This window comes from Thalia democratica, chromosome 3 (assembly GCF_965202585.1).
Source record: "Thalia democratica chromosome 3, ktThaDemo2.hap1.1, whole genome shotgun sequence".
NCBI lineage: Eukaryota > Metazoa > Chordata > Thaliacea > Salpida > Salpidae > Thalia > Thalia democratica.
In genome coordinates this window covers 20,129,328-20,141,900 of record NC_139167.1, presented here as the reverse complement: position 1 = coordinate 20,141,900, position 12,573 = coordinate 20,129,328, and the positions used below count along the sequence as shown (strand labels likewise).

Below are 12,573 nucleotides of genomic sequence, written 5' to 3'. Positions count from 1 at the left end.
AAAAAAAAATTCAACTATGATGTTTAATCAAATTATAACTTTCTTTTTAGTTCAGTTGTTATTTTGTTAAGGTTTTAATATTAATTTATGATTAAGTATGTTAAAAAGCTCATCATAACTTGCATTAATAGAATTAACAAAGATTAAATTAATAAATTCTTAAGAGAAAACATGACAACTTTTTTATGGGTATTTTTACCAAAAAAAGTCTCTGCTTAGAATATAACAATTTGAAAAATTATTAAAAAACCTTACTACAAAATTAATTTAACTCAAAAATAATATCTAAAAAATTTTAACAGTTTATGATTACATTTTTAACATAAAAATATTTGTTTCATTTAAATGTTAAAAAAAAAATTATTCTTGAAGTTCAAGAAAGTTTAATTTTTTAATCACTTATGGGCGCTACTTAGCTTTATTTTTAATAATTTATTACTTTCAAATGAGTAATTCTTATAATTTCTTGTGGTTAAATCGAAAAAGCTTCAAGTCATTATGATGTTGTGTTATTGGTTTGTTTATTAAGTAAGTTCAGTTGTTTCAGTTTTTTAATACTAATACGTTGTTTTATAATTATTATTAATAGTTTAAATTGAACTAACTTATGCTTTTTTTGCCAAAATTCTTCAGCATCCTATGACTTAAAATACGTTTATTTTATTTCTTTTATGCAGAGATAGATTTTATTTGTAATTATTTAGCTAAGCCTTTATTTAAATAGATACTGAAAGTTTTTCAGATTTTTTTACTACTTTGTAATTTTCTGTATATATATACTTTTTATTGTGTAACTATTTAAGATTCAGATGGTTTATAAGCTTACTTCTGTATATATTGTGTATAAAACAACTATTATTAATAACTAATTTTTTATTGTATAAATACGTTTTTCAGATTTATTGATTTGTAAATATTTTAAGTATTATTTTAAGTTACTTTTTGCTGCATTGTACATTATGCTTCTTAATATTTACAACATTCAAAATATAACTTTCATTCAGTTTTTACTATCTACCACATTTTTATACTATCAAGCACATTTAGTCTTATTTTACACATTTTTTATTATATACCATTCACTATTATATATTATTCACTATTGTTTAACATGTGTGTCTTATTTTTATTTTTTTACTATGTGTGTCTTAGTTTTACTTCTATATTTAAACTACTGTAATTGTTATTTGATAAAACGTTACACAATATTAGTTGCACATCTGTGTTATAGCTTTAAAGTGCTTTAAAAGTTTGCAATACCAAAACATTTTTTTATTTAGTGATCTACCACAAAAAATTGTTGCTAAAAGTTTTACTAGTTCCTTGTACCAGAATGATTTCAGTTAGTATTATTGCTTAAAATTTTTTTTTAACATTTGAACTTTTTATAAAAATTCAAATGTGTTATAAAATTAAGAGTGTTTTTAATACAAATATCTTTTAAAAGTATTATTTTAGTTCAACTTATCTTTTGCTTTAATATAAAAAGTATTTACCGCATCATGATACTATAATTCAACTAATATTTTTTAACAGAATATTAGTAATAAACAATGAAATTAGCAACAACATTGTTGTTAGTTCAACTTGCTTACATAGCAAACTGCAATAGTTTTGACACTTTTCATTCAATTGTTGAACATATCAACAGTAACCCCAAATCTACTTGGAAGGTATGTTTTGTTTATTACTTACTAATAAAAACATTTGATATCTTAAATAGTTTTTAATGAAGTTTATTACTTAATGGTGGGGGTTTTAAATGTAATAGTTATATTTTAAAGTTTAAATATGACCTAATAAAAGTGTTTTACAGTTTAATGTTTCAAACATGTTTCAAACAAAATATATCTTTTGAAAATATACTAAACTATTTTATTATATACCTTTCTATTTAATAACATTATGCTGTTATGAAAATATGACCTGTTTGTAGTTAATAACTAATGTACAAAAAAAGACATTTTTCAAAGCAGCCAAGCTAAATAGTTTGATTGTATTATTTTTTTTTAACTCAGTTTTATGTTTACAGGCAGCCCACAATTTCGACCCGAATTTTTACAAACCTGAAGATTTAAAGAGATTGTGTGGAGCTAAATTGGATGGAGGATTTAAACTTCCTTTGAAGTAAATGAATTTTTTTTAGTTTTTTATAAAAAATCTGAGTTTTTATATAACCTTTGTGTTTAATTTTAAAGAAAAAAAGTAAAGCTTCTAATGTTTTTTAAATTAAAATATAAACGTAGACTAAGTACCTACTTAAACTGTACCAGTAAATAAATCTAAACTTTTTAATAAATTGATTTTTATTACATACTACTATATATACATACTACTTCTATATTACGTTAGAAAAAAAAACTGAAGTTGTAATTTAAGTTTTTGTGGCCTGGATTTTTATTTTACATACAAACCTACATACTTAATTATTATTTGTTTTTGTTTCAGGAGTCACAAGTTGAAATTCGGAATGCTGGAATTACCTGAAAACTTTGACTCCAGAGAAAATTGGCCAAATTGCACAACTATCAGTGAAATTAGAGACCAGGTTAGTTATTACAATTCTATAACAGTTTGATAAGGACTTATATAATTAGCACTTTTGTATTGAACTGGGCTTTAAAACTGATTGTTTTGTAAAAAATTGGAACTTATTAGACTAGTATAAACGAATGTTTTTCATCACTAAGTAAACATCATAAAATGTAAATTTTTCTTTTTCTTTATAAGTCATGCATACAAACCTAAACTTAATAGAAGCTAGAACTGTTCAACATTAATAATTATGATTACTTAGACTGTGAAAGCTAGTAAATTTCTGTGTGTCTTTAATGTTTGTTGTATTTTAGACAATATATGTTAATTATATAAATCTCGCAATACATGCTTAATTTAAATTCTGGCTTAATTTAATATCAAGTGTAAAATACTCATTGTTGCATAGTGTATTCAAAAACAGACCATTTACGATAGAATTTGTTAAAAAACACGTGGTAATAAGTAACATTATGGTCGTTTTTAGTCTAACCACACTTTTAACACAGGGATCATGCGGATCATGTTGGGCGTTCGGTGCCGTGGAAGCAATTAGTGACAGGATATGTGTCCACAGCAGAGGTAAGATCAACGTTGAAATTTCATCTGAAGATCTGTTGACCTGCTGCGGGTTCTGGTGCGGGGATGGGTATGTTTTGTTTTTTATTATATATTTTTTTCTTAATTTATTTGGTTATGTTGCTTTAGTTTCAAATGAATAAATTGTTTTGTTTCGTTGTAATTACAGTGCTTAATTTAGATGTATTTTCTCTCGTAAACATGATACATGCAAATCACCATGATCATCAAATGGGTAATTTATTTTAGCCTATACAGATAAATCTTTAAAAAATTGTGCAATATAATTAACTTAACTACATGAGTTTTACATTTTCTATATTATTGTTATGAATTACTTTGTAAATTCAAGTATTCATTAGTGTATAAGCTCGATTATGGCATACAATATATTTGTAATATTAGTTCGACTTTCATTTTCCTTTAAGAGCAATTATATACTTTTTTGATTATTTTATTTCCACACAGTTGCGACGGAGGATGGCCTGGCAGCGCATGGAAGTATTGGGTTCACCACGGACTGGTATCTGGTGGACTTTATGGGGACACTAAAACATGCCAACCCTATATAATACCCCCATGTGAACATCACGTACCTGGTAAGTTGTTTTCATTTGGGGGATTTTATTACATTCACCGCGGTATCTGGTGACACATAATGACTCAACACACCTTATTAAATATCTACCACTTTGCTACTTAATTACCCATTTACTAATAGCATCTTACTAGTTGTTGATTTCTGATAGCTAATTCCAAAGGGGATAATGTCAAACACTTTAGAAACGCTGGTCTAAATTTTTATATTTTATTAACTTCAGACTAAATTTGAGTTGTTGAGTAATTTTGAGTATAAAAGTTGTTTTTCCAGGGACTTTTTTACCATCTTCATTTACAACACTATTTGTAGTTTTATTTTTACTAAGTTCATTATTAAAAAAAGATTTCCTAAAATTTAAAAAATTCACATGTATAACAAATGTAACAAGTATATATACGATTTTTGACTTAACTTAAATGTAATGCTCTTCCAATTGTGCGGCAACTACTATTTCAGTTATAGTCATTTTAAAACAATATAGTAACAGTTAATTTGGAAAAATAAAATCCATAAAAAAGTAGTAGATTAATGTGTAGCTTTAGTTAAAACCCGTTTCTTAGTAGCTGTTTTAAAATAAAAGTCCTAGTTTTATTGATTTATTTACAGTAATGTTTCTTAAAGTTTTTTCAAACTACAGACACTTATGGTTCACAATAAACAAAATAATAAATCGAAAAATAAAGCAATAAACTTTTGCAACAAGTTAAATAAGTTCAAACATATTGATTGCTCAATAGAATTTTAATTGCTTTGAGTAGCGATTTATTGTTTCGTAAAACTTTTATAAGTATATTTTCGCTTATAAAGGATTAGTTAAATATAATTTTTAAACAACAACTTTCATTTGCTGACAAATAATTTTTATTCTGTATAATACGTAATAATAGCAAACTAGTTTTACGGTAATGGAAAAACGTTATATTTCAAAACATGATGTAAATACGTTCATTTAAAATTTTATTCTTGGAAGGTACATAAAAACTTAAAAAACAAAAAAATAATATTTTTTACAATTAAAGTTGGTTATTTGTTTTTGTAATAGTGTTTATGTATAAGCTTTAAAAATTTCAGAAAAATTGTTAATATTTTTGTGAAAATTATTTTAACCGTTCTTAATAGTAGGTTAAGTTAATTGTTGTACAAGAAAATTGATAAAAAGCTTCAATTTAAAAGTTTCTAGTAAACTTCAAGTTGTATTTTCACCAATTTAAAATGCTTTTAAGAATACGCATGTTACATATGTATTTTTAATTTAACGCGTTTATAAAATATGTTGTCAAACATGTAATCCTCAGGTTAATTAAAAATCAAATATTGCTCTAATTTACAAAATAAATAATTGTTCTGTCATTTATTATTGTATTTTAAAAAATAGACAACTTGTTTACTGTATATGCTATTTTTTCAAATTGATATAAAAATAATATTGTTTTAAATTTTTACTTGTTGTAAATAAAAATTAATTGTGTTAAACTAAGAGTTAAGTACTCACACTTTTTCTTACTATATTACAAAACAAAATCTTTCAAAACTTTATACCAAAATTTTTTATATTACAAATGTTGTTAAAACATCCTGATAAGCATAGTTGTAGCATATAGTTGGTAAAACAATTTGTTAACCATATGAACAAGCTTGTTTAAAAACATTTAAAATCTAGTTTACAAAACAGCTCATAGAGTGTGGCTTGTATTCTAAAAACTGTGTAAAAAAACAACCCAGTTATAATTTTTTATTAAACAAAATACCTGGTTTAAAATAACTATTGTTTAAAAATATTGTTTAAGTACAATTGAGAAATTAATAAATTACAATTATTAAAATACATGTTATGCAAAATCTTATGTACAGGGTTGCCACACACTCAGGGAACTCAGGGAACTCAGGAAATCTCAGGGAATTTTCAAACTGTAGAAAATCTCAGGGAAACTCAGGGAATCTCAGGAAAACTCAGGGAATTTTGGCATTTTTCTTTTAACTCAGGGAAACTCAGGGAAGTTTTGATTTTTTCTCTAAATTTCAGGGAGGTTTTTGAAAATCTCAGGGAAATTTTTTTTCTAGATCTAGAATGAGGTTTAGTTAATCCAGTTTCAATATTTTGTTCAAAAGTAGTAATTTTTATTATTTAAGTGGTTATTTAGAATTTTTTTAGCCTTGCGGCTAGTTCTTCAATATTCTTAGTATTAACATTGTAGTTTTTTTAAGTTTTAAATTTATATTTACTTAAGTAAAATCAAACAGTTTAGAGAAATGAAAGTTGTTGTTAACTATTCATTGAAAAGTTCTAATAAACTTTTTATTTTTAGTTACTTATGTAGTTTCTTCTGTATTGTGCTGCTTCTACTTTAATTCAAGATTTGCTAAATCAAGGTAAAGTTTCTAACATTTTGTTCAAGTCATTTCACAATGAATGTAAACTTTTTATATTTGCTATAATAAAAAAAATTAAAACAAGAATGACTGTTGGTTTGAACTTTTTAAGAAGGGCTGCTGTTTTAAATCTGGCATGTCTAATTGGAATGGGTAAAGACCGTTGTGTCAGAAACTTTACAAGGTTGGTCCAAAAACTTGTCAGCATGAAGATACTAAAAGCAAAAGAGGGTGATGACATCATTAATCAATACATTGATTTGTTAAGTTCTTCTAACACTCAAATACTTTTTGAAAATTTTCTTGAAAAAAGTCACAGTTTAGACACCTTTTATTTTGACACACTCGATATCCCAAGCAAGTATAAAGATTTAACAAGAGTCCTTGAGGCTGTTTTTGTGCTTAACAATGGCCAGGCAAGTGTTGAACGGGGCTTTAGCTTAAATAAGGAAGTAATATCAACTAATATGGGAGAGATGACAATAAGGTCCCGAAGAATGATCAAAGATCATCTATATGCAAACAGTCTAGAACCAAGCACAGTTGAACTAAGTTCTGAATTGTTAAAACTTGTAAAATCTTCTAGGGCCTAATATTTGGCATATCTTGAGCAACAGCGCTTTGCTAAAAATGTTCTAAATAAAGGTGATGCTTTGAGCAAGTTAGGATAACAAAAAAGTAAACTTACAAAGCAACTCAAATGTTTGAATGAAGACTATGACAAATATACTGCAGATGCCAACAAACAGTCTGATTTAGAAGCAATGAAAGAATTATTAGCAAGAGGAATAGCTGCTAAGGACAACGCAAATAAACTTGAAAATAAAATTTAAACTATTGATTTAGAAATTGCATACTTAAAAAAACAGTATTAAGATTTTTTTATTAGGTAATGTGAAATTGTTTTAAAATCAAAATTATTTTTTCAGTTATTTAAAATAGATTGTGTATGAACATCTAAAAGACATAAAAAAAAATTAATTTTAGATTATTTTGTGTCAGTTGTTAGGTATTAAGTTGTACTTTGATATGAGATATTTCTTTAGCTATTTCTTTAAACTTTCTTTTTGCAAGTTTTTTTACAATAATGTTAAGCTTTTAAGTTTTATTTACTGCATTCAGAACAGTTGCTAGGAAAGACATACAAGTCATAATGAAGTTATTATGTATGCATTTAAGTGAGTTCTTCATGTGAAATTATTATTATAGTATAATTAAATTTTGTCAATTAAAATGTCAAACAAATTAAACTTTATTCTTTTATGTAGAAAGTTAACTAACAAGTTTACACAAAGTTGTGCAAAAATTTAGTTTTTAATTTTTAATTGGTTTAAACCTTTTAAGATTGAGTTTTTGAAAACAGTTTTTTTCATAAATTTAATGCAGAAGCATACACATACAACCTTCCTTTTATTATTAAAGAAGAAAAATGAGAATGAGGTATTAATAATTTGTGTTAGAAGAGAAAAAATTGTTTTTAAGATTTGAAAAATACTCAGGGAAACTCAGGGAAATTTAAGGTTACTCAGGGAAATTTTTGGTCACTCAGGGAAGATTTTTTGGCTTGAAGAGTGGCAACCCTGTATGTATAATAAGAAGTATAAAGTTCAAAATGAGCATTTATGTGTAATTCAGTATTTTCTGTAAGTTAAAAAGTTTAATTTTTGAACGGTATAAAGAGAAAATGATTAACGCCTAATATACAAAATTTTATACTTTTTAAACCACAAAACTAAATAATCATAACATAACAAATATTTAACAATCAAAAGCTTAATTCTTAGTTTTAAAATAATTTTATTTAAGTTTACCAAATATTGCTTAATGTAAAAAATTTACAATATATTACGTCACATATTGCAGTATAGGAAACAGTAAAAAAATCATGTGCTAACTTTTGTAATAATTTTTTTTATTAAAATCTGCTAATTTTACTTGTACGAAAGTTCTGATTATCTTATGTCAAATGTTGCAACACATAAGAAAACATTGAAATATCATGTGATATTTTTTTATTAAAATATTTAATTAAGTCCCATTAGTTTTGCTTAATCTTCAAAATATCTGATTTTAAAATTTTGAACATTGCAATATAAAGAAAAACAATACAAAAATCATGTGATTACTTTCATAAGTGTCATTATTCAACATTTAAATAAACATACTTCAAATGTATTCAAACATTTTGTTTGTTTTGAATTTTGGTAGACCACATTTATATTTTAATGTAATATTTAATTAATTAAAAATTGTAGAAGTTTTGACATTTAAAACTATTTTTTTATTTTTGTTATCAAAAATTATAATATCTTGTTCATTAGATTTGGTTTTGGTCAACCTTTAAATTTGTGTGTAATGAAATGTTAAGTAGTTTAATGCTTAAAAGTTTAATTATTTTAAATATTCTTCGTTGTAGTTTATAGGTAAAATAGTTTAAATACTATTATATAGTTCATTAAAGTTACTACTTCTTTTAGCCAAACATTTTATAGCTGTATAAGTATCTTTATAATATTAGCATTTCGTAAATTTCTCTAAAAACGTGTATAATGAAATGTTAAGTAGTTTAATGTTGATAAAGTTTAAAATTTTTGAGCATTGTTGTTTGAACTTTATAGGTACAAGAGCTATATTTTATTTTCAAAACAACTTAGTTTTGTAGTATATACATATACTGAGCAAAATACTTTTACAACTACTTGGTTTTTAAACAACCTTTTGTTTTTATCAACTTAAACGTAAAAATAACATTTCTTACTTAACAAAACAGTATGTTTATATTTTAAAATATTTATTTTTAATAAAAAAATATCGTTCACTACTATTTTAGCCAAATATAAATTTATTACTTGTCAAGGTTTTTTTGATAAGAAAATTTTATGATTTATTATTTTGAGTGTAGCATAATAAACTCCCGTAAACTAGATTTTATGTGATTAAGTTATAAAAAGTTTGTGATAACAAGCTATTTATATTTTTTATTATATTAAGTTAGTAGTTTTTTATCAGTTTTAAACTTCTGAAAATATTATGTAAAACATAATTCATATCATGTACGTTTACTTACAAAATAATCTACTAAATAGTTTACACAATGACAAATATGTTGAATTTTTTCAGAATTTAAATAAAAACTAAATTTACCTAAGATTTTATTTTTCAAAATTTTTTTTAATTTATCCGTTTAAAAAGTTTATAAGTTTACTAAAAATATTTAATAAAAATGTGTTAGAGATAGAAGCTTTTAAAATTCACTTCCTTAGATTGAAATATGACAACTCATGGTAAGTATTAAACTTGTTACACCACAATTAGAAATTTGTGATTAATGTTTATTTCAAAATGATTAGTAACTTCCTTTTACTTATACTAACTAATTTTTAATTGTGGCTATTTACAAATTGCTTTGAATTTTTTAAAAAGCTTGAAATTAAGTATTAAAATACAAGATAAACTTTTTAATGTTATTAAAAACATAAAGTAAAGTTAGAATAAATTGTTTTATACAACTTAAAATCACTAATTTACTTCTTATAATACTAAATGAAATAATCCTAAATTTAAGTTATAACTATTGAATTTTGCCTGTAAGTGTAAATTTGCTCAAGTTGAGTTTTATAATTATTGTCATTACAGATTTTGTGTGCTAAAATGTTTTAAAGTACAAAAATCTAGTAATAACATATTTACTCCATAGCCTAGATCTTAGACTAATAGCTATAAAATAATCGTTGTTTAGTTTACTTAAGTTTTAAGTTTGTCTTTATTTTTAGCAATGTAAATTATTTTTATAAAAAGAGATTAAATAAAAAAAAGTTTTTTGCTATATATTGGTTAGACATCTATTCAATGAAATGAGTAGTTAAAACGTACATTTTCTAATAAATGTTTATTAAGATTGTTGAAGTACTTTGTATTTGTTTGCTTTAAATAGACTTATATTGTCTATATTTTACATGTATGTTGTTTTTTAGATTGTGGTATTTAAAAATACTTTAAACTTAATAAGTAATAAAATATATAGAAAAAATTGTATAACATCATACTATGGAAATTTATTGAAATGATAAATTAAATTTTTAACGAAATTTTTAAACTTTTTGTAACTAACTAACTAATTTTCAATTTAATTACTGCCTTACAACACTTAACACTCCAAACAGGAAAAAGGCAAAATTGTAGCGGTGAAATCCCCACTCCGAAATGCAGGCATCGTTGCGAGGGCAACAAGCAAATCAACTATCACCATGACAAGTATTACGGAGATCACTCTTACAGTCTGCCCAATTCAGAGCTTGATATTCAGATGGAAATTATTAAGAACGGACCTGTAGAAGGAGCTTTCAGTGTATACAGTGATTTCCCTACTTACAAATCTGGTTTGTTTCTTGTATTTATCTATTCAAATTGAATAAATAACATATTAGTTTATAATCTAGTTATGTTGTTTATTTAAATATTTATTAATTTCCAAGGAGCTTTTAGTGTTTATAGTGACTTACCTACTTATAAATCTGGCTAGTTATATTTCTTTTAGTATTTATTTATTTAGAAAAAGCTTTCAGTGTATACAGTGATTTCCCTACTTACAAATCTGGTTCGTTTTAACATGTCTATAGTATATATTAAATGCTAAAATAAAGAAAGTGTATAAAAAATTTCAGTGGACTCTTGCACATTTTTTTTTTGTGGATTAGGTTAACATATTACTCTTGAAGATCAAAATTCCGAGTAATTTTACAGTTAGATTATAAGTAAAAGTTAGGGTTTAAAATTTAGTTTAAGAACTATATCTACGATTTTAAGAAAAAGGGTTAGGAAATATTTTTAAGAATTCGCATATTATAAGTCAAAGTTATCCGTACAAATGGTTACTCTATCATTTTTCATATTTAGCTATATGCATGTTGAATTAAGAATAGTTTATATTTACACTGATAAAAAATTGAAAGTATTATTAGCTAGCTTTTTAGAACTATGAATGTAAAGATTAAGCACAGGTGTTAAGTTTATTATGCTACGATTTAACTTTTTTATTTATATTTATAGGCTTCAAAATCAACTTGAGAATATTTGTGCAAACCTGAGACCTATATAATTCTTACTTCTTATATATAAAGAGGCTATAAGGGTCAATAAATAAGATAAATTTTAACTTTTTCGCAGGAGTTTACCAACACACTACCGGGGACTTCTTGGGAGGACACGCTATCCGTATTTTGGGATGGGGAGTTGAAGATGGAACTAAATACTGGTTAATATTTTTATTATATTATTTATTGTTTTTGGTATTTAAATAACAAAGCAAAAAACTGGCTATTTTTTATTGTTTACAAAAAATTTTAATAAATTATATTTCTTTATTATAAGTATTTTTACGTATCTTTAATTAATTTGAAAATATTTACTTTTAAGTTTGTTTATAATTCACAGGTTAGTAGCAAATAGCTGGAACACAGATTGGGGTGACCATGGCTACTTCAAAATATTGAGGGGATCAAACCACTGCGGTATCGAGGAATCTGTTGTCGCCGGAATTCCTAGAAATTAATTGTGACGTCATAGAACTCTTTGTCATTGTTTGTGACAATTTATGTTTTATAATTTGTAATTAGCAACTTCAACACGCTCAGTGTTAAATAAAGCAACATAAAAAAAAATTAAAGTTTGTAAATAGTAAACAAACAGTTTTTTTTTTTTGTTTGATTTGTTAAAAAACATATAAATTAGCGCGAATATTGGCAAAGAGTTTCAGTCACTAGATTGTAAATATTTCAAACTTGTTCATTGTACAGTTTTATAACTGTCTGTCTTTTTATGTACCCAACGTTTTTAATCTGGGAAAAAAGTGCATCCATTATCAAAGGCAAACAGCCTTTAAATTGTAAATACTTTGATTTTACTATACTTTTGTAGTTTGTTTGTCTATTTTGTTATTTTAAGTAAGTACTCATTAAGCTGATATATTTTTTGAAGATTTTAATTAATACTACTTAGCTTTTAGCCTTTTAAGTTTTTCTTAACTTTGAAATAATATGCTTACCAAAGATTCTTGAGATTTAAGTGCATTGCAAGATATGACTTTACTAATTAATTGTTTAGCATTTAATCTACTTTATTTCCAAACTTTGCAGTTAATTTTAGCAGCCATTATACACAATATATACCAAGTGTCTATAATTTAGGTGATATTGTTTATAAGTTGTAGTTTCTGATGTTTTATTATCTATATAACACAAATTACATGCTAAATATAAATTAATCTGTAAACATCATTGAAAATTGATTAGCATTACAAATATTAATTTTTAATTGATAAAAATTAACTTGAATTAAGGTAGTGTATATATAAATTAGTTTTAGGTAAACACAGAAATATGTTATTTTATTAAAGTAGCGGTTGACAGCCTACTTAAAACAGATTTACTAAAAAAAAGTACTTGGCGGGCCACATTACTTTAAACAGTTTTACTTTAAAATAAAAAAGT

General features: G+C 24.8%; 1 protein-coding gene across 1 annotated transcript; it reads left to right on the top strand.

Annotated features, from left to right (window-relative positions):
• The first annotated feature begins 1,534 nt into the window (after window positions 1–1,534).
• On the top strand, window positions 1,535–12,258 carry LOC145831934 (cathepsin B-like). The gene is made up of 8 exons (XM_082939289.1): window positions 1,535–1,673; window positions 2,033–2,127; window positions 2,449–2,548; window positions 3,045–3,184; window positions 3,583–3,713; window positions 10,249–10,464; window positions 11,252–11,339; window positions 11,519–12,258. Exons 1-8 carry the CDS (start codon window positions 1,554–1,556, stop codon window positions 11,634–11,636), a joined length of 1,008 nt encoding a protein of 335 aa, XP_082795415.1. The 5' UTR covers window positions 1,535–1,553; the 3' UTR covers window positions 11,637–12,258.
• The last annotated feature ends 315 nt before the right edge of the window (window positions 12,259–12,573 follow it).

Bases quoted from the DNA above. Each gene is read 5' to 3' on its own strand.
- LOC145831934 (XM_082939289.1), top strand. From the start codon at position 1,554: ATGAAATTAGCAACAACATTGTTGTTAGTTCAACTTGCTTACATAGCA. The intron at 3,714-10,248 runs GTAAGTTGTTTT...CACTCCAAACAG, and splicing joins ATGTGAACATCACGTACCTG to GAAAAAGGCAAAATTGTAGC. The intron at 11,340-11,518 runs GTTAATATTTTT...TATAATTCACAG, and splicing joins GAAGATGGAACTAAATACTG to GTTAGTAGCAAATAGCTGGA.